Source organism: Eublepharis macularius, chromosome 7 (assembly GCF_028583425.1).
Source record: "Eublepharis macularius isolate TG4126 chromosome 7, MPM_Emac_v1.0, whole genome shotgun sequence".
Classification (NCBI taxonomy): Eukaryota; Metazoa; Chordata; class Lepidosauria; order Squamata; family Eublepharidae; genus Eublepharis; species Eublepharis macularius.
Genome location: NC_072796.1, coordinates 136800683 through 136823347, shown reverse-complemented (window position 1 = coordinate 136823347; position 22665 = coordinate 136800683). Strand labels below are relative to the sequence as shown.

Below are 22665 nucleotides of genomic sequence, written 5' to 3'. Positions count from 1 at the left end.
ATCTGCTGTGTATCATTCCAGTGTTTGCCCTTATCTCTTTGCAAGCAGTAGACAAATCTATGCGCATTAAAGCTTACGAAGCAAACGTGTACAATCCGTGTTTCTAAGACATGAATGTATCCTGCCTCTCCACCCCTGGGGCCCCTTGTCTTTTAGTGATGCCAGTTCGCTCTGCCCTTTTCTCATGCCCTCTGTATACCTTCTGTCACTCTCTGCCTGTACTTTGCCAGTTACTTATCAGATGGAGAGGCTACAGACAGGACGCAACAGGAAGCAGAAAGGAAATGACTCGAGTTTTTAGGAAAAGGTGCTTGAGATTGAATAACTTGCCTGGTGCCAAAGACAGTACTTAATACATATGAAAAAAGGGGGGGGAATATTGAAAAATGGTGACCAAGCAGGGCAGTCCCTGGACACTTCTTTTTCTAGACAAAAGGGGTGTTTTTTTTTCCATCCAGAGGCACTCAAAGCGCTTTGTTTCTACTGCTGCATTTCAGACTTTGCAAACTGTTGCAGGGTTTGAAGCAAGCCCTGGCTAACATCAGCTCTGATTAATGGCTGTCTGTGATTAAGGACAAGTGAGGATGGTGGCAGGCTTCGAAGGTCCAGTCCTTTAACCATGGTTGAAATGTTAGGAATACTCGGTTTGCACCAGTCAAGTGTCCCGTGACTCAGTTTCTCGGCGTGGCCCGGTAAAGTAGGCCCTTTTGACTTGGGTTACAAGCATCATGTAAAATGAAAAACAACACTTTATACATGCAGAAGTAATACTTCACGTTTATATGATGTTGTAAAGTGTTCGTGCGCTGTATCTGAGCCCTCACAGCAGCCTTGTAAGGTAAGAAAGATGTTTGAAAAACTGCCGGGGTTAAGGCAGCAGTTTGTCTAAGGCTGCCTAGTGAGTTTATGGCAAATTTAAACTGGGGATTTCACAGCTATCACCCTGTGCCACCTGAGTAAACATTGTTCATGGGGGAGAGAAAGTGTGGGGCAGAGGGATTTGACACTCCAGCGCCACTAAATTACAAACCAGGCAAATGGCAAAAAGCACTTATCCGGTCCTGTGTGAAAATGCCCGTCAGCTGAAGTTCCTCGGCTTCTTTCTGAATGCAAAATCAAAAAGAGTCCAGTAGCACCTTTAAGACTAACCAATTTTATTGTAGCATAAGCTTTCGAGAATCAAGTTCTCTTCATCAGATGCATGATCCGAACTGGTCAAATACAGAAGAGGAGGGATGAGAGGGGAGAAAGAAGGGGACATATATCACAAGGAGACAGAATGCAATTAGCGTGGAGGCAGTCAAAACATTCCTTTGCTTGGAAATGTAAACATCTCCTTTTGGTGTGCAGTCAGTTTGCTGTATTCATTTGTAGCAGTGAAAGTATCCAATTCCTATGTAGTATAAGCCTTCAATGACCACAGCTCTCCCTGCCAGCTGCATCTGACAAAGAGAACTGTGATCCCCGAAAGCCCACACCAGGCGTCACTGGGCTCCCCCAGACCACGCCTCTGTAAAGGGAATCTGAATGCACGCTCAGTTATGCATCTGGATTTCTAGTTAACACAGCAGATACATAAACCACAAGTTCATGGCTTGTGCTTAGAACAAGGGCTGCAGCGAGTGAGTGGACTAGCTGTTTGCTGGATGCTTAGATCGCTTATTTGCAGAAGAATAGGTTTTATGGTTCTTTTTTTTTTGTTTGCCAATCCTGTAATGGGTACTTCTGCTTTAAGAGTTTCTTGGGGGCGGGGGGGGGGGGGTGCTGGAGCTGCTTTATCAAGCTCTGTCCTGTAGTTAGTACAAAAACACAACTGAACTTAATTCACCTATTCTGTGTTTGTATTTTTAAAAACACAAACACAGCTTAATCCACCTATTCTGTGTTCGTGTTTTCAAGTGCAGCAGTGGTGTTGATTTAAGTGTAATCTGATCTAATATTAGCAACTGCCTGCGGCATAAGGTTGGACCAGAATAGCCGCCCCGTTTAGTCAGACCTATCCCTAAGTTGGCGCAACTGCCTTTTTAAGGTTACAGGCTGGTGTGCTCAAAAGGTTCTCATGCTTTTTTTCCACAGGCTCCCAAAGAGATTATTTATGCAGCGCTATCAATATACGTGGCTCTTAAAGGAATAAGCAAAAAATACTGCCATTTGAGCTACCCTTGACATCCACAGTCATTCCCAAACTAACGTTCAGAGACATGAATTGTAAACCCTGCTGTGTTTAGCCAAAAAAGGAAGTCGTCTTGTTTATTACATTGTAAATTCAAATAACGTGCTTTAAGTATCTGTAATAACAGTTCCAGTGCAGTTAAGGGTTCCTTTATTCTTCTCTCCCTGTTCTACTTGTACCTCTTTTTAACGGTTGGGTCCTTGCACCTTCCTTGGTTAACTGTTCAGGCTTCTCTGCAAAGGGTCAGTTTCTTAGTTTGACAGCTGTGGTTTAAAAGAGGGCACCTCGAGGGCATTCCTTCCTGTTCTGTAAATGCACTTCTGTGCTTCAGAGCATCAGGCCAGCAAAGTTTGCCTCTGGGATTGAAGTGATGGGAAGAAGCCTGAGCATCAATCACTTTCCCAGAAGGCTGTCAGAACTCTTCATGAGGCTAGAGGAAACGTTGCGTAAGCGTAAGGGGAGCTTTGACTCTCGAAACCCTGGAAATCTGGTTGGCAATTAGGGTTATACAACTATCAGTGTCTATTAGTTATCACACATAGCATTACTAATTCTCCAAACAGACAATGTCCATTCAATATATCAAAGTCCACCAAAATACTATTGTTGTATAACTTCCTTTTCCTTTTTACAGGCCAAGAAACGTCATGGCTGCTCAGAGGATTGAGAGCAGCCCTTGGTGTTCTCAGAAGCCGAGTTGCTCCCGAGGGGAAGCTCCCGGCGGGGGTTGGCAACGGGTGCGCCAGCCTTAGTTGTACCCTGTTTCGCTGTTCCTTGCTTCTTCACCAGGCTCTTTCAACTTGCAAAATGACTCTTTCAGTCCTTGGATTCAATGCATAGAGATCGCTTTGTTGGATCAGGTCTCTATGCATTGAATTCAAGGACTGAAAGAGTCATTTTGCTAGTTGATATATTGAATGGACATTGTCTGTTTGGAGAATTAGTAATGATATGTGTGATAACTAATAGACACTGATAGTTGTATGGTCTCCATGGATTTTGTGTGTCGTTGTATGTCGTTGGCAATTAGGGTTGCCAGCCTCCAGGAGGTGGCTGGAGATCTCCTGGAATTACAACTCATCTCCAGGTCACGGAGATCAGTTCACCTGGAGAAAATGACTACTTTGGAGGGTGGACTCTATGGAATTATACCATGCTGAGGTCCTTTCCCTCCTCAAACCCCTCTTTCTCCAGGTTTCACCCACAAAATCTCCAGGAATTTCCCAGCTTGGAGATGGCAACCCTAGACCGTCTTTAAGGTGTCCCTGGACCCACATCTTGCTCTTCTACTACAAACCAACATGGCTCCCCACCTGAAACCTGTTTCCTCTGTAAACTTTTGCTGGTTCTGTTTATCTCATTTGGCGTGCCACTTGAGAAGGTACCGAAAGCTGAGAGGCCCGTGAATATTTCGTGGCTGTTTATCCGCCTTGCCTCTGCATCATCTCATGTGAACTGTAAACAATAGCACGGTCGCTGTCTTAAGCTTTGCATCAAGGAGCAGCATTGTCAAGTCTGAAAGGTCACTGTTGAATCATTCAAGACAGGCACCTGAAGCTCCAAGAGCTAAACATTCCCTCTTCGCACTCGCCCCCAGGCAGCGCAGGTACGAAGCTTGCGTGCGCTTTTTTTTGCTGTAGCGCCAAAGGGCCTGCACGGGCTACCCCCTGATAGTGGCATTTGCAAACGTATCTAATTCCAGATACTCTGAGCCACGTCACTATTCACTTCTTGTTTCTGTATCCTCTGCAGACATAGTCTGAAATCTTTCTACGCCTGTTTGTTTCAAGAAAGGTGAATCTCCCTTTCAGAGAGAGTGTGGCTGCGTGCATGTCGGCCAAGCAGGAAAGGTCACCGCCTGATCTTAGGGGAGGTTGGCATGCACACTCACAAACAGGTTTCTGAACGTTGCTTACACTGGCACCAGTGCCCAGATGTTCCAGGCTGTGAGACGAAAGAAATCCTTCAGACTTGGCTTTGAATGCGCCCTGTAACTGCTCACGGAGTTGAGCTGCGGCTCAAGCTGTGGCTCAAAAGCTCATACCCTACTGCAAATTTTGTTAGCCATATAGGCGTTACTGGACTCTTGCTCTTTTCTATTGTTACACGAGATGAATTACGTGAGGATGCTCAGCTGAAGGGAGATGCAATGTTAGCTGGGAGGGGTGGTTAAAAAGACAGCACCGAAGGCTCTGTAGAGAAGGTCTCACCTCTCTACAGAGCAGGCAAAGATGGCGCCTCAGAGGGTTTGTTTATTTCCTCTTCACCTTCCCGAAGGGAAATTGAAATTGACAGAGCCTTCCGGGAGGCGAAGATGAAATAAACAGACCCTCTTAGGAGCGATCTTTGCCGGATCAGTAGAGACTGTCTTTTTAACTACTCTTCTCAGTTAACATTGTGTTTCCCTTCACTTGAGCGTCCTCGTGTAATTCCTTCTTGTGTAGAGAGACTCATTGTGACCAGCGCTGCTCTTGGGGGCTCCCTGAGTCCTGGGAGCAGAGATTCAGGGGGAGGAGGGGTGCAGCGGCAAAGGGGAGGGAGGGAGGTCCCATTCTGAGAGCAGCGCCCCCCTTTGCAGAAACTCCTAGCGCGGTTGATTGATTTTGCCTTAATCTGATCTCAGTGTGGGGTAAGATTCTCCTTACGTTTGGCAGGATGGTAGATGGCCAGGTTAAGAGGTCACCTCGAGGCTATATCGGTCATCTGTATGTGGGTTCCCGGAGGGCTCTTTAAGCGCAGAGCAAAACAAAGAAGAGAAAAAGCAGCTGCAATTTAGCTCCCCGTGAAAGCTGACCCCGCTAATCGTGTGCCAAATGAAGTACTTTATTACTGGAGTCGATGTTTGTGTAAAAAAAAAAAAAGTAGGCACAAATGAGCTGTTAACATTTCTGCTTTCGTTTAAAAAGCAAAGTTTCAGCCCCCTGCTAATATTTGCATGTGAATAAACAGGCAAGAATCTATAGAGAGTTCAGACTAGAGTAAAAGTACGTTGACTGCTACTGGTCAGGCCTTGGGCATGGCCTTGTACAACCCTGTCGTCTTCCGTCCCAATACCCTGCCGAGTAGCCTCACAACCCCACTTTTCCTGCTTTTTCATTCTCTTCCTCCATTCTCACCTTCCTTGCCGTAGCAATCAGACTTCTCTCAATGCTTTGTGGTCATTGAAGCAGGGGTGGTTACTTTTTTAAAGCCTTGTCTTCTCTGAGGAAGGTTCCTTGTCTGCTTTGACTGCAAGTTTCTCTTCACGAGACATGGGGACACTCAAGTGTAGGGAGACGCAATGTTAGCCGGGAAGCGTAGTTTTAAAAGGCTCTGTCAATTTCATCTCTCTGCGCAAGGTAGTTTAAATAGACAGAGCCCTGGAGGTTGCTCTTCACCTTCTGAAGGCTCAGTCAATTTCACCTCCCCTACGGAGAGGCGAAGATGAAATTAACAAACCCTCTGAGGAGTGATCTCTGCCAGCTCTGTCTTTTTAAACTACTCTTCCCAGATAACATTGCCTCTCCCTGCACTTGAGCGTCCCCTTGTAAGATGTCTCACGTAGACAGGTGGTGCCTGTCCCTGATTCATAGGTATAGGTGGGTAGCCGGGTTGGTTCGCAGTAGAACAGCAGGATTTAAGCCCTGTGGCACCTTAGAGACCAACAAGATTTTCAGAGTGTAAGCTCCCTTCAGGTGCTCCGAGTCTCGAAAGCTTACACCCTGAGAATCTTGTTGGTCTCTAAAATGCCACTGGACTCAAATCCTGCTCCTCTCCCTTGTTTTGGTTTATCTTGTTAACAAGAAAGCAGCGAATATCTGATGACTTCCACTGTAGATCGTCTCTTGTTAGCTGGATTCCCAAAACGGGGCTTACAAGAAAACATAAAATTATATTCTAAGACCTCCAGAGTGTCAGACTAGGATCTGGGATTCCCATGTCCAAATCCCCACCCTGCCATGGAAGTTTGCTGAGTGACGTTGGGCCGGTCACACCCACTCAGCCTAAACCTACCTCGCAGGGTTGTGGTGAGGATAAAACGGAGGGGAGGAGAACAATGTAAAGTGGTCGGGGGCCCCACTGGGGAGAAAGAAGAGGTATAAATGAAATTAATAAATAAATTAGTAAAATCAAAAAACCAGCAGAATAAAATTGTCACACAAAATACTGTGAGAAGCTAAAACCAGTACAACGCTTTCAACGAGGGTGGTTGAAAACATCCACAGAAGGCCAGAGGTAAATAAAACCCTCGCCTTGAACTAGGCAATCCACTCCGTTCACAGCCAAGACGCTGCCTCTGAAAAATCCCCACCTTTAGTCACGACCCCCCCCCCTTATTTCACAATGTGATCTCAGCTGGTGTGTGGGCTGATGCAAGAGAAGGTTGTCCTGCTCCTAGGCCCTTTGGGGGCTTAAAGACCAGCTCTTTGAATTGTGCCCAGAAATGAGTTAGCAGCCAGAGTCGCTCTGAAGATTGGGGCACATGTTCTCTCATTCGGGTCACTCTGGCTGCTGCGCTCTGCGCCATGAGTGTCCCAGTAGTCTCCGTAAGGAAAACCAAATGGATATGACCAGACAGAGCACAGATGTGGATTATGTGCCGTTATGTCACCTCTGATGCATGGCGGCCCTATGAATGAAAGACTTCCAAAACATCAGACTCACTCAGATCTTGCAAACTGGAGAGCATAGATGACTAGGGTCAAATTTCAGTTCCCAAGGAAAGCGGCTGTAATTGGTGCACCAACCAAAGATCGTAAGAGGCCCATAGTGCGCCGTGGAGGAGATTTGGACCTCTGTTTGCGAGGAATGAACCTGCTTTTCTAGGGGGATTGCAACCCATTGCAACCCACTGGCAGCAAGAGAGCCAGTTTGGTGTAGTAGTTTGAGAGCCAGTTTGGTATAATGTTTAAGAGCGCGGGACTCTAATCCGGAGAGCCGGGTTTGATTCCCCACTCCTCCACTTGAAGCCAGCTGGGTGACCTTGGGCTAGTCACGGCTCTCTGGAGCTCTCTCAGCCCCACCCACCTCACAGGGTGATTGTTGTTGTGGAGATAATAATAAGATAATGTTGTAAACCGCTCTGAGCGGGCATTAAGTTGTCCTGAAGGGCGGTATATAAATCGAACGTTGTTATAAGATGGCTTCTTGATTCCTGATGAGTTGCACCGTTGACCTGCAGATAAAACTAAACTTCAGTGACAGCCTTTATCAAGCCCATCCCCATCTTCAGGCATTCGGTTAAGAAAATCCACTGACCCCTCTGATTCTGCTGCTAGAATAAAGTTAGGAATAAAGTTGGGGACCGTTTGCATTCTGATGATGCCCAACCGCACCTCTGTGGGTGACTTTTTCCAGGTGTGTCGTGGAACTCTTGAAGAGCATTTTGCTGCTTTTAGTTGCCCGTCTGTCCCAAATCTCAAAAGCAAATGCCTGCCATTGCTTTGCTTAAAACCAGCGAGGGACAAATTATTCAGTTCATAATTCACAAGGTTCACAAGATACAGCATTTGAAGAGTGATGCATCATTTATACCGATGGTGCTCTGGGTAACAGCTAACTGCCGCACGTTCTCCCTGATTCTTATGTAGGTCATGCTGAATTTCTTGGCTGCCTGCTAGCTGCAGTACTATCTTAGATAACATGCTGGTAGTTTAGTCCTTTGTCTCACTGCTGCAAAAACTTTTGCTAGAATAAAAATAAGTTAATCTTGATGATTGCACAAAACTCCTGCTTGTTATTGCCTAAAAGGTTCTTGCAAAATCTCAGAAAACTAATATGCAGTGTGCTTGGGGTGTCTTTCATGGTGAGTCCTGAACGTTAACCATGGGAAGTCTCTTCCCAGAGTTAATAGTCAGCCAGCTTAACAGGATCAAAGAATCAGTGCCCACACCCCAACCAGGGTGGTCATGCACTGGTGATTGTACCTGATCAAAAGTTTCAGCAGTACCAAGGTGGTATCAGCAGCTATGAACCATTTTATCTGCGTAAGGCCTCTGTATTCAGAAGACATCTGCATAATAGTTGTTTGAAGCAAGCGGAAAAGATTGTTGCCTTCGGATCTCCTCCTTCCAGGCTCTTCTGTGAAGCAGGTGAAATCTACCAAAGCCCCGTCACACAGTTTTTCTGCGGTGGTCTCAGTTACGTGGAACGGTCTTCCAGAAATGGTTTGCAGCTGTCTACCCACCCCTCCCGCCAGCTTTTAAGGAACTCTGCTAAACAGAGTTTTCTAGTAGAGCTTTTGGAAGTAGATGGTGATAACTCTGCTAAACCAATAGTTTAGATGTTGTTTTGTATTTTATTTTTTTTGATCGAGCTTCTGTTTTTAAGATTTTCTCGTTCCAGGGGAGGGGCCGTGGCTCAGTGGTAGAGCATCTGCTTGGCATGCAGAAGGCCCCAGGTTCTGGAGAGAGTAGGTGACGTGAAAGAAACCCCGGAGAATTGCTGTCAGTCTGAGTATACAGGGCTAACTTTAACGGGCCGTGGGTCTGTTTCACTGTAAGGCAGATTCATGTCATCCTGGTTTTATTGTACCCTGCTTTGGGTTCCATTTGGTTCTGGAGAAAAAGAGGATAAAATGTTTAAATAAATGTTTTAGTATAAAGCGAGTTAAGTCTATTGCTAGGAAAATTCTGAAGAGCTAAAGGAAATAATAGTAATATTAACAATAATAACATTCAATTTATATACTGCCCTTCAGGACAACTTAACGCCCATTGAGAGCAATTTAGAAAATGTGTTATTGTTATCTTCATGACAATCACCCTGTGAGGTGGGTGGGGCGGAGAGAGCTCTGAGAGAGCTGTGACTGACCCAAGGTCACCCAGCTGGCTTCAAGCAGAGGAGTAGGGAATCAAACCTGATTGAGTCCTGCCGCTCTTAACCACTACACCAAACTGGAACCTTTGGTCACCCTATCCAGTACAGCTCTTAAGTTCTCAATGGGCTGGGAATACCTTTGTGACCTACCTCATATGTTTTTATTCCACCTTTCAACCAGGGCACTCGAGAGTAGTTCTCCTTTCCATATATAATCCTCACCAAGGCCCTGTGAGGTAGGTGAGGCTGAATGTATGTGGTTGGCCCAAGGTCAACCATCAAGCTTCATGACAGTGTGGGGTTTTGAACTCAGGTCTTTTAGACCCTAGTCCCATATTTAAACCACTACACAACACTGGGTCTTTGCATTACGGGTAAGAGGGTCGACATAGCCTAGCTCTCGATGTAGCCCCAATTGAGTTTAGTCAGTTTCGGTCATTTGGAAGGCCTTTTGCTGCTTCGTCATCTTTCTTCTGAAGACAAATCCATGTGACTCTCCAAAGGCTCTTCGTAATTTCTAACTTCGTTACTGAGACTGAGCACTTTTTTTAAAAAAAAGGAATGGGTTGTTGGGAGCGCACACCTTTTTGAATAAGAAAGTGTAATAAGCCGCATGGTCCTTCGCTTGAATCATGAGTTACTTTCCTTCCTTTCTCAGAGACAAATATTTTAAAAATGGGAGGAGCTGCTAGTAATAAAACCTGATAGCCTAGCATGGCGTGGAATTTGAGGGTATGACCCCAGAGAATTGGCTGCACTCCCTGAAAAAGGCTTTTGCCGACAAAACATAATCTTATCTGCTTCTAGAACATCCAGAACTAGACTTAATCCCTGCCTGTCTGGAAAATTAAAGTAAGTTCATTTATATGGTATGTTTAGGGATACAATGCCCTAATTATTAACCTAGTTAATACAGGCAAAGAGAGCAGTTAACGAGGCCTTGCAGGGGGTAGGCAAAACCTACAGTATATACTTTCTATTAAGTGTCGATGATGCATAAGCAAAAATAAAGCTCTGCAGGTATCCATTTCGGCTCTGTTTATGATGTATTCGGGAGTAAGAGGCATTGCCGGTTAAATTTGCTTGCAGGTCGTAAGCTCTCTCTCTCTGAAGGCTTGACTCCGCTAGGACTGACTTTAGAAAGTGTTAAGAAATGGGCAATTCTATTCATGCTAGTAAGTGCTCCCTGCAGCTTGCTTGCAGGAGCAGAGAAGCAACTCCTGTTAAAGGGTGCAGGATCAGGACCTTAGAAGCAATTCTGGAAGCAGATTCCAGAAGAGCACGGCAACTATCCAATGCTTAACATAACTGGTAGTTGAAAATAGTATTGCTGCTTTGGGGGAACCAATCAAGTTCAGGTTTCTCCAGTTTTTGCTATGAAATGAAATAGCTGTAGAGCAGCATGCTTGGATTTCCAGAATTATGTGATATCTTTCTGGCACTGAAGGAGAAGATGGTATTGGAAGGGTTGGAAACAGGTATATAATAAAAGAACTTTTTGCTTTGGTTCGATCCATCAGATGCTTGCAAGTTTCCATAGAGTTCTTTACAGCTGTTTTTGTACATGTCAGCTGCTCAGGACATGTAAATGACTGGCTACATGGGGATATACGTGGCACATAATGTTCCCCTTACACATTTTTACAGGGAAGAAAGCCCTAGACACAGTGGCTGTCAGATCTAGATGTATATTGTGGAACACTATTTGAACCACCTCTTCTCTTAATGCCATCATGGTGCATAACAAGGTATCTATAAGAGAATGATACTTAAAGGTTGAGTCCTGGATCCACTGAAGCACACATTGTGATTTTACATATTTGGGGCCATGAAGATTTTTTTAGTGTGATCCCAATTTTCTTAGTCGCTTGTGCCGTTCTTGTTTTCAGAGTCTCCAGAGCCTGATGGCACATAGAAACATAGGGTTGGACGGTACCTCTAAGGTCATCTAGTCCAACCCCCTGCACAATGCAGGAAATTCACAAATACTCCCCCCCCACACACACACACACACACCCAGTGACCCTTATTCCATGCTCAGAAGATGGATCCCAAGCCAAACTGGTCTTGGGAAAATTGCTACCTGACCCCAAGGTGGCAATTGGCCTTACCCTGGGCACGTAAGAAGGGCCACAACAACTAAGCACTGATGTACCCCTTCCTGCCCTCCCTCTCTTGATCTGCCCAGGTTCACAGAATCAGCATTGCTGTTAGATGGCCATCTAGCCTCTGCTCAAAAACCTCCAAAGACGGAGAACCTGAGCCAAAAACTCCTTTGCTTTCATTTCAACCTGTTGGTTCCGATCCAACCTTAAGAACATAAGAGAAGCCATGTTGGATCAGGCCAGTGGCCCATCCAGTCCAACATTCTGTGTCACACAGTGGCCAAAAAATCCAGGTGTCCTCAGGAGGTCTGCCAGTGGGGAAGGGACACTAGAAGCCCTCCCACTGATTGCCTCGCCTCAAACACCAAGAGTACAGAGCATCACTGCCCTAGAGAGAGAGTTCCATCTATACCTTGTAGCTAATAGCCACTGATGGACCTCTGCTCCATATGTTTATCCAGTCCCCACTTGAAGCTATGCTTGAAGCTGCCACCACCTCCTGTGGCAGTGAATTCCTTCTGGGGCAGCGGAAAACAACTCTGCACCATCCTCTATATGACAGCCCAACTCCAAGGGAGTGTCTCTTCCCAGAAACAGACTTTGTGATGCTGTGGCATATGACGAGGGATGCTATTGGCCAAGGTTAGCCGAAGGCTTCTCGTGGCTCTGCATTGCAGTGCTGGAAGTCACATGGTTTGGCGTCCGCTGCCTGCTCTTTTCAGACCAGGCAACAGAGGGAAGTTGTTAATTTGGGCGACGGCAGCCTGATTCGCCACTTTGTGTTAACAGACAATTACATTCTAACAATGCTCGCTGTGCTTCATTGACGCAGCCTTTAAAAAGTGACCGAAATGGGACCTGTGATTGGCCCGCATGCTTTTTTTGATATAATTTTATATCACCACATCAATTGTGATGATGTGAACAGCCTCACAATTGGCAGGGGTTTTAGTCTTGCTTTTGTGAATGGCGCTTGTGTGGCTGTTTGTCACTGGAATTAATGCAGGATTCTACGTTCCTCTGTGCAAAAACGAGCAGGTTTGGGATCTTAAGTCAATTCCTGAGCTGCAGGGGACATTTGTAAACAAAAGAAAGGGGCAGAAGGTGGTATGTTTGAAGGGCATAACTGTGCTCGTTTTTTATTTGCTCTGAAGAGATGCCAAGATGAAGATCGTCATCCGTCTAAAAACCTTTTGAACGAAACAAATTGCAGCATTCTGGCTCTCCTTTACTGTCAGTAAGGGGTGCAAGGACTGCTTGTCAGGAGACAAATGAGCAACACCTGTGTAGACCGTGATCTTGACAGCTCTTTGCTGGTTATTTGTTGTCATGCGCTCTAATGCAAGTGTCAGATACATTAACATGCACAGGGTTGACTGATGCACAAGATTGTAATATATGGAAAACATCAGGAAGTTACTGAGCTCAATTCAAGGTATTGGCTGTTACATACAAAGCCTTTCGTGAAGTTGGTCGCTCCTATCTGTGGAACTGCCTCTCACCCCTGCCATGGTAGCTTCACTCATCTGAACAGGGCCTTCTGCAGGTGCCACCTGGTAAAGTGGCAAAACCAACAACTAACCATACAGATGCGTTTTCTTTGTGGCCGCCACCTTATGGCTTGGCTGACGAGGTTGAGAGGGCTCCCAGTCCTCCTGGCTTTCTGTAAACTGTGCAGAACTGAACCGTTCTGGAGGCCTTTTTCACAGATAGGGCTGTGCTAAATGATGCATTGATAGATAGAGACAATAGATTATATTACTGCATACTGTCTGTTGCTGGAAATATGTTCCTGATCGGTTATTTCATATGTCACGTTCAATTGCTTATGCTTTATTTGAGCATTGTTGCAGCTCTGTATTTGGATTTCTGCCTGGGTTTTTTTTTTGTGCGTGCAAAATTTGCATTTACATGCCCTATTGCATTGTGCATTCAAGATCCCAGCTGTGGTATTGACTTAACGCTGCGTAATCCGCCTTGCGTCTCAGTGAGAAAGGCAGACTATAAATAACATAAATAAATAAGTAAAGACATAGTTATAGGAGAGCTTGGAATTTGAAATTCTGGCAAGTCTTCAGAGCCTTTTGAGATAGCCAAGGGTGCCTGTTCCTCAAGTAAAGTAAGATATTCAACTGCAGGATGAGATGGAAATGTTGTATTTGCTGACACTAGCAGTTTTTCGGAAGTTTACCGAAAGAATGAATTGTTGGCGCTTCTTTGCAGTTGTCTTCAGTGGATGTCCCTGCCTGATCTGTGATAACTTTTACCTGGAACATTTTGAATTAGCTACTTGAGGGCTGCTTTGAGCCTCTCTGTTGAGCTCCAGAGCACGCACCCGATTCTGTGTTGTTGAGTTTATTCAAAGTATTACACGGATTAGAACCTCTACTTTGAGCAGAGTCAGACTGCATTCTTAACATTCCCCTTGTAATTTCAGTAAGTTTAAAGGAGTAGGCCGGTGTAAATGTTTATGCCTGTGTTGGGTGCAGGATTTATGCAGTCGATGCAGAAATGTACATAGGATATTGAAGACTCCAGCTGCCGCAACACTGCCTACCTGATTGAAATTTGCTTGAAACGTGAAAGGGAGGATGGGTCATCTTTCTTTGAAAATGGCTTTCAGCTTTTGGGGAAGAAAATTGTGCCAGCGGATAAATGCCCAAGCATAGCAGAATGTGGCCATGGAACGAACGCTGTCCGACTGCTGAAATGGCGGCCATCCAGTTCAGCTTTCCTGGTACCCTCTCTCTAAATGGGAGGCTATATTTGGATGCCGGCCTCCTATTTTTAGTTTCCGCTGAGTGATATGTGTGTAATGTTGGGATTGGATTTTCTGTGTATTTCACAGTGAACGCTGACAAATTGGCTTGACAGTTTGAAACCCGCAAGGCCGGATGTGTTTCGTTCGATAACATCAAACGTCCTCTTATGGAAGAGATAGTACTGCGCTTCATTACATTGTCAGTCTCTGAATCTTCATAGTGCATGTGCCATTTAAAATGGTTTGGGGGTGGGAGGGGGGTTGTGACCCCTTAAAAAATTCTTTATCTGAGGCACTGTTTTCCAGACTTATGGTAGCTGAGACATAATCCCCTTTTTGTTTAAAGCAGTGCTTCGCTCTTGTGCTCAGAACGGCGGAACACAACGCACAATCCTACAGCACGTCATCTGTTCCCTCATAGCACACATTTTGGGTTTACCGTACCAAGAAGACAGAGAGGGAGGTCTTGATTGAAAACTGCTTGAGGAAAGATCCAGAGGAGTTAGCCGTGTTAGTCTGTAGTAGCAAAATCAAAAAGAGTCCAGTAGCACCTTTAAGACTAACCAATTTTATTGTAGCATAAGCTTTCGAGAATCACAGTTCTCTTCGTCAGATGTATCATGCATCTGAGGAAGAGAACTTGATTCTCGAAAGCTTATGCTACAATAAAATTGGTTAGTCTTAAAGGTGCTACTGGACTCTTTTTGATTTTGCTTGAGGAAAGGAGAAGAGATCGGGAGAGATCTCGCTTAACATGATGCCTATATTAACTGTCATAAAAAGAGCAAGCCATGTGCTGACTGTTTCCTCCTTTTGCATTTAAGATGCCCTGAGGTTTGTCGGTCTGCTCAATCTAGAAGGTGCCTGTGTGCAAAACACTTTTCTCTGCCTCTTCAGTTGCACTGCTTGTGGAAGGGAAGCCTAGACTGCGTGAATGACAGGTAACAATAGCAACCCAACGGGGTCACTTGCAATAATGTTGTCTGAGAGTGCTTGTTCTTCAATTTTAAAAATAAACTGCTGGGTTCAGATTTTTCTGAGCTCTGTCTTGCTCGAATAGAATAACTGATAATTCGCCAGCTTTGTCATGTACTCCCTGTGCATGAAATGTGAGATCAAAATGGGCAGCCTCTGGGGGCCTTTACCGTGTCCGTTGAAACGGACCGCATTATGTAAAATAAGCTTGCTTTAGCGCAGTTGAGTTAGCTGCGCTCTTTCTTGCTGTTCTACTTTTGATGATACTGAAATCTCATGCCAGATATTTTTCACTGCAAAGGGACAGCAGCAGAGCAGCTGCTTTGACTGCAGAAGGCCCCAGATTCAGTCCTGAGCATCTCCTGCTGCAGGGTCTCGAGTGCCAGGAATTGGGAAAGCCCCTTCTCTTTTCGAGACTCCGGGAAGCTGCTGCCTGCCACAGTAGATGGTGCTGATGGATGGACTAGTGGTCTGACACATTGTAGGGCAAATTCACTCTCATTCGAATTGATTTTATTTTACTTTATTTATTTAGAGCCAGTTTGGTGTAGTGATTAAGAGCAGCAGGACTCTAATCTGGAGAACCGGGGTTGGTTCTCCACTTGAAGCCAGTTGGGCGACCTTGGGTCGGTCACAGCTCTCTCAGAGCTCTTGCAGCCCCAACCACCTCACAAGGTGTTTGTTGTGGGGATAATAATGACATACTTTGTAAACCACTCTGACTGTGGCATTAAGTTGTCCTGAAGGGCAGTATATAAATGGGTGGTGGTGATGGTGGTGGTGGTTTAGGATGTTTAAGCACCTTACAATTAAAAAAAACATATGCCAATTTTTTAAAACTCTCTGTTTAAGTAGGGTTGCCAACCTCCAGATGGGGCCTGGAGTCCTGGAATTACAACTGATCTTCAGACTAGAGATCAGTTCCCTTGGAGGAAACGGCAGCTTTGAAGGGTGGACTCTATGATGTCACATCCCTGCTGTGAGGTCTTGCCCCAAAGTTTGCTCTCCCCAGGCCCTGCCCCCCAAGTCTTCAGGAATTTGTCACCCAACCCTTGTTTTAAGAGAGATGTTTGTATTACAGCTAGATTGTATTTTAAAAGAGAAGCTTGCAGCTGAAACTTTCTATAAAAAATTCCAATTTAGCACTCAGATCAGGAGTAGCATCTCACTGTTCTTATGGGAACTGTGAGTGCTTAATATAGCCCGCGTAATCAGCCCTTAAGGTATCAGGGTTAATCATTTTCATATGGAATTTGTTGGTACTTCTAAATTTTATAAATTGGTGGAGATTATTGTTTGAGAAGACGACCTAACCTGTCAAACCCAAATTCCGGAGTAGTTACACATTCGGACAAAACATCTCACTTGGTAGCCCAGGAATTCCAGCTGATGGTTCACAAAAACATCCAGTATCTGCAACTGACTCCTTCTGGGGCTTGTGGCATTTCTGCCACCCTTTGTATGCCCAGCAATAGGGGTGAGTCAATTACAGCCTCCATGCTGAAAGGTTACTTGGATGTTGTTAACAATGACTATCTAGAAACAACCCACGTCTTGGCACACTTTCAATGTGTGGTAGTAGATTGTGATGAAAGACTTATTGCATTACAAAGTGGGAGTGCCAGCAGGAGCCAAAAAAAACCCAGGCCTATTGTAATGAGAGAGCACCCACTAACAATGCCTGAAATACTACCTGCTGGGAGAGAGGTCGTCTCTTAGATAACCTTTTTTTATTTCGGACTCGGAAGGCACACAGTTGCCAAATAGCTGCATATGTATTGAAGGCATAGCTGTGTGTCGGTTATGAACCGAGGCAGATCATGAGAGGGAGGGGCAGGAAGGGCTACATCAGTGCTTAGTTCTCGTGGCCCCTTCTTTCATGCCCAGGATAATGCTGATTGCCACTTTGGGGTCAGGTAGCAATTTTCCCCAGGCCAATTTAGCTAGGGATCCCAATAGTGTTTTGCCATCTTCTAGGCATGGAGCAAGGGGCACTGGGGGTGTAGAGGGGAGGTAGTTATGAATTTCCTACCTTGTGCAGGGGGTTGGACTAGATGACCCTGGAGGTCCCTTCCAACCCTATGATCCTATGATCTGCCAAATATTCCTCCAAGCTACTGTCATGGTCTTTGCCAGCCAGGTGTATGCAATATCTCTTTTCGCTCTGAGAAAGAGGGGCCTGCACAAATAGACATATCGTGTGTCTGGACTGCGGGATTAAAAATGGCATGGCCAGTTCCCAAAATTAGAGAAGCCTGGATGTGCCATTGAAAGTACATTAATTGTGCCATGCACACAAATGAATGCCTGTTTGGGTAAGCTGCAGGTCATTGTAAAACTATCTTGACCGTAGAGATGTTTGTTACTTGTGGACCTTGGAATTCAGATACTCAAAGCCCACTGTGAGCAATATTGCTTCAGTCCAAAGCTGATGTCAATGGTAGATAGGTATGATGCATTTGATACCTAGGGCCACTGAGACCTCAGAACAGATATTCCATCAACAGGAACAAAGAGAGATCACAAATAGTGGTTGGAGAAGTACGGGGTGGAATTGCCACAGTCTATGGTGTTTAGGCAGGCCCATATGCCCCGTTTAAAACTCTGTCTTTCTTTGGGGCCCTTTTGTTGATGAGGCAAACCACCTGCAAGTCAGTCTCAGATTGATCACTTGCAACATCTTGGCTTGGCTTGAACGTTCACTTTTCCCTGTAATTCATATTTGACATACCATAAGACTGAACTTACTAACCTTGGCTCGGTAGCCAGTTGCATCATGAAACCTCATTCTCTTGCCTTCAGATGTGAACTGGCAATGATGTCACAATTGCATCTGAATCTTTATAGTTCTTTCAAAGAACTGCAAAGTGCTTAGTTTAGCAGGACGTAGGTCAGCATGAAGGGAGGGGCTGATCAAGGCCACTGAAAACACTTGAGGATGCACAAGTTTAAACAAGGTACTCAAGTCCTAGTAAGATGGTGTGGCAGAAATTTAGCTGTGCCACAGCATGCTTTGTGATGCCTTCAGCTGTACGATAATGCCAAAACCCCTTGTAGTGGAGACCTTCTTGAATGTGTCTGTAAACATACTGATTGTGGGCCATCTTGACTCAGTATACACCTGAAGGATTGGTGCTTCCCCGCTGTATCCATCACTGGAATGAGTATTAAACAGCTCACTAGATTTGGGTCCAGGTAGATCTACGTGGTGATCAACTCTCATTTGTAAGAGAGAAGAGCTGAAAAGATCTCAGCATAAATATAAAGGAACTTTCAACCCCCTCGTGAACTTCTCTGACTTTCTCCGCACTTTTACTTCCCTGCCTTGCTGCAAGACCAGTTTGAAGGAGGAGACCTTATTGCTAGGCAGGCAAAAAGGCTTCAATCCTGTTACGATGCTTTCTGTCACTCCTCCGGGATCTGCAGTTGATTTTGGATGAAATTGCTGTCTTCCTCCATTTATGAAGCTTTAGAGTTTGCTGAATTCCGTGCCCTTATTCCCGCTGGGCAGTCGTTGCTTCTGTCAACATGTTTACATTAAGCAGGTGTAAATTAGTTTTCTCTGCTCTTTCGGTATCACAGTTTTGTGTATATTTTTTTTTTTGCTTCCGTAAGGTAATAAAACCAATCCCTCCCAACCTCTGCAACTCAAGTTTGTGCTTCAGGCATTAAAAACATCTAAGAAGGGCTTTGTTTCAGGTGGGTAGCCGTGTTGGTCTACAGTAGAACAGCAGGATTTGGGTCCAACGGCACCTTAGAGACCAACAAGATTTTCAGGGTATGAGATTTTGAGAGCAGGATATAAGCTTTCGGGGTAGGAGCAAAGGAAGTAGTAGATGCAATGATGCTGTTATGTACATAAGAGGAAAGGAAGATCCCTGCTTGATCAGACCGATGGTCCATCTAATCCAGTATCCTGTTTCATACCATGGCCAACCAGCTGCTCCAGAGAGAGACTGAGGCCAAGGCCTTACCCTGATGTTGCCTCTGGCACTAGTATTCAAAGGGTTGATGCCTCAGAATGTGGAGGTCCCCTTTACTCACCATAGCTAGTAACCAGTAACAAACCTCCACGAATTGGTTTAACCCCTGTTTAAAGCCACCTTAGAGATCATATTACACATAAGAGTGCCGAATCACGCTCTAGCTCCATTGCATGTTCTGCTTTCTTTGCTCATACCTCGGTCTTGAGGAGAACTGATGCCAAGTATATCAGCAAAACATGACAACTGTACCAAAGTATTTCATACCTTAGCATTTCTCCAAGATAAGAAATCCATGCATCGTGCGCTTGTGCACATTATGATCTTAAGCGGCAGGTCTCCTCCTCGAGTAAGGAGCACCGGATGAAGATGACAGTAAAAGTACTGAATGTCTGAAATTTAACTTTAAGAAACTTTTAGTATAGTAATGTGAAGCACGGAAACTTTCCACTGTAGCTTGTTGCGTTCTTGGTGTCTACACAACTCTGTCTAATTAATGCATTTTAATTGGAGCATTGCGTGCGGATCAGATGGAGTCAAGAAATATTAGATGCCTCAAATTGGCACTGGATCACTGTAAACACAGTTGGCACACCCTAAAATTAGGGTAGCAAAGTTTTAATCAGTTAAAGGTGTGATTAGATTTGTTTTTTTTAAATCCATGTAATTAACTGAATAGGTAGTTTTGAGTTCCTGAAAATATCCTTGCTGGAAACCTTGGTGAAGATTAGCTGCATCAGTTCCTTGTGGAAAGTCAGTTCAGCACTGGTAATGTTGTGAAGAAACAATTCAGTTCTTCACTTTGAATTTTAGGAAGACCATGTTTTCAACTGTAACCGGAGATTGCTTGACGAAAGCAAAGCTACCATGCAGCCGTCACCTTCAGTTCTTTCAAACTACTCACCAGTTGCAAACTCGGAGCCCGCGCCATGCAAAACTGTGGGATTACCCTTTAATTGCTGACGAGAACTCACACCAGTGAGATGCGTATAAAGTGTGAAGAAATGCTTAACTCCAAGCCTGCGGGGAGCATGTGCAATGGCGCTGCAAGTTCAGTGTGTGTGTGTGGCGTGGAGGGGGGGGAGTCCACCTTGATCTGTGTGTGATGTGAAGCAACTCTAGGTCAACACTATGAAAAGTGTTTTTTTAGTGAAAGGTATCTGCGAGGCATATCAAATTAGTCATTTTAGGGTATCACATAGACTGCCTCTTTTCTAGCTTGGTTCCATGAGGCCCTAGTTTGCTTGTTGTAACCCTTTAATTTCATCACAGGTTGCAGTTTTTGATTCTGTGCGGCCTGCTGGTGTTTTAGTAACTTGCATCTTTATTCAAGGCTCCAGAAAGCTCTCTTATGGAGGTTTTGCATTATATAACACGAAGGCTTTGCATTATATAACTTTAATCTACTAAATAGTTCAAAGCAACACAGCTGAGAGAGGAACTTCAGTTGATTGACAGTGTTGGTTGTTGTGGATTTTCCGGGCTTGGCATTGTAGTTCTTGATGTTTCGCCAGCAGCTGTGACTGGCATCTTCAGAGGTGTAGCACCAAAAGACAGAGATCTCTCAGTGTCAATGCCAAGACCACGGCTATACAGCCTGGAAAATCCACAACAACCATCGTTCTCCGGCCGTGAAAGCCTTCGACAATACATCGATTGACAATGTTGTCTGAAACTCTTGAAATCTACAAAGTGTGGCTGAATACTCAAGTGACATCTGTTGCACGAAGTGCCATTCACCGTTATTGGCTGGTATACCGGCCATGTCATCTTTAGGGCCAAAATCTCATCCTTAGAGCCACCATTAACAGTTCTCGGGTCGCATCCCAGCTTAATTGCTGTGCACTATATAAAAGAAAGTTTCCAGACTTTGAAAGTCTCCCCAGAAACTTCAGCGTGTCCGGAATACCGTAGCCAGGTTATCAACTGGGGCTGATGGTCAGGCATGTGTTTCTCCGATAGTTGCATGCTTCACGGGCATTCGTTTTGTTTTTAAGAATAACTCAGAGCGCCAATTTTGTGTTTTAAATCCCAGAGAATTAAGATCAGCTTCCAAGGCCCTTTTCCTGGTATCCCATGTTCAGGGTTCAGGTAGGAGGTCACCAGGGAAGGGCCTTATCTGTGGCCATGTGGCCGCGTAGGGAACTCCCTTCTCAATCAGCACTGCCCGGCACCTGCCTGTCATCTTTTTGGTGAAGTCCTTCCTGTTTGCCCACGCTTTTAATAATAGCTGATGAAAGCAGTTAGTAAAATATTTCTTGTGCTTTTATTTGCTGCAGTTGTTTTGGTCTGCATCCGTGTGTTCTGTAAAACCACCCTAGAAGTTTTTAAGACAGTGATTCCCAAAGTGGGTGAGAACCCACCAGTGGGAGTTGGGTGTCTTTGCAGAGGGGCCGGGAGAGGGTGTATGTTGAGCTTGGAGAGCCGCTGCTAGACTAAGAGTGATTCCGCACACGTTGGATAATGCACTTTCAATGCACTTTATCAGTCTTTTGAGGTGGATTTTTTGTTCCACACATGAAAAAATCCGTTCCAAATGATCTATAAAGAGGATTGGAAGTGCATTATACAACGTGTGCGGAATCACTCTAAGAAGACCATACTTACCTTTATGAACGAGTGTTCTGATTCCGTATAAGGCGAATCCAGATGTTCCCGTGACTTACTCTTTGCTCTTATTTGCAGATTAATCAGCCACTCGATGGGGATTACCAGTGGAGCAGCTCTTTGTGTCACCTTTCCACCACTGTGTAGCAAGAAAAACAACTTCAGCACCTCTTCAATAGTAATTATGAAACTGGTATTAACTGAATGGCAATTATGGATTTTTAACTCTAGTTCACAGTAAATGAAAACAAGCCAAGCAAGCCATATGTTGAATTTCCTACCAAATAGATTTTCGTCCCTCTGAATGTTTCGAAGTCTGCACGAGAAATTGATGACGCAACCTGTTCATAACAAGAGGGATTACAAATATCGCTTGCACGAGGAACCCAACACAGTTGGAAAGAGAAGACACCATAACTTATCGTTAGAGATGATAGTGTTATTTATATAGATATAATAAATAAATAAATATATATATATATTTTTATGGGAATGAAAATGGCTCCCCAGAATGCTGACTCGGAATCTATGCAAGTTCAAGAGCTGCCTGTGGTACAGCTCCAGAAGCCGGAAAATGAGAATGAAAGTAAAGAAGAGACCATCAGTGAAGGATCCATCGACCGAATACCTGTACGTCTCTGGGTGATGCACGGCGCCGTCATGTTTGGCAGGGAATTTTGCTACGCCATGGAGACAGCTTTGGTGACTCCCGTATTGTTACAAATCGGTAAGTAAAACTATTATTGCATGCCATGATACATACTCACCACTGTTCATCTTTTGATGTGGAGATTGCAAAGTCTTTGATTGAATTAGCTCATGTGGTCTTCCAGTCTTTTTCATAACAAACTATCTTTATAAAAACCATAGGCACCAGCCAGTGCAAACGCAGTGGTATGGCTGCCTGTCCCATGCCTTTTCCTGGAGCAGCAGTGTAACCTCTAAGGTGCAACTGGACTAGAATCTTGCTTTTCTACTAGAGACCAACACGGCTACCCTCTTGAAACTATTTTCCCAAACCGAGACAGAAAGTTCGGGTGGTGGTGATTTCTCATACCAGTGTATGAGGAGTGCAGTGTTGATGTGAAATAACTATGTCATCTTTCCAGCCTGCATAATACTCAGTTGGGGGAGGGGCTGTGGCTCAGGGTGGAGCACCTATTTGGAACATAGAAGGTCCCAGGTTCCATCACCAGCATCTCTAATTATAAATGACCAGGCAGTAGGTGATGTGAAAGACCTCCACCTGAGACCCTGGAGAGC

At 44.8% G+C, this 22665-nt stretch overlaps 1 protein-coding gene across 2 annotated transcripts in view; it reads left to right on the top strand.

Moving 5' to 3' along the window:
* The window catches only part of SLC45A4 (solute carrier family 45 member 4), a 105115-nt gene that overhangs the window by 33154 nt on the left and 49296 nt on the right, over window positions 1–22665 (top strand). The window contains exons 2-3 of one of the 2 annotated variants that reach the window (XM_054984639.1): window positions 14662–14778; window positions 21481–22129. In XM_054984639.1, the coding sequence (XP_054840614.1) occupies window positions 21889–22129 (241 nt within the window). In that variant the 5' untranslated portion in view covers window positions 14662–14778; window positions 21481–21888. The remainder of the gene's footprint in view (window positions 1–14661; window positions 14779–21480; window positions 22130–22665) is intronic. The other variant, XM_054984640.1, reaches the window with a different exon arrangement.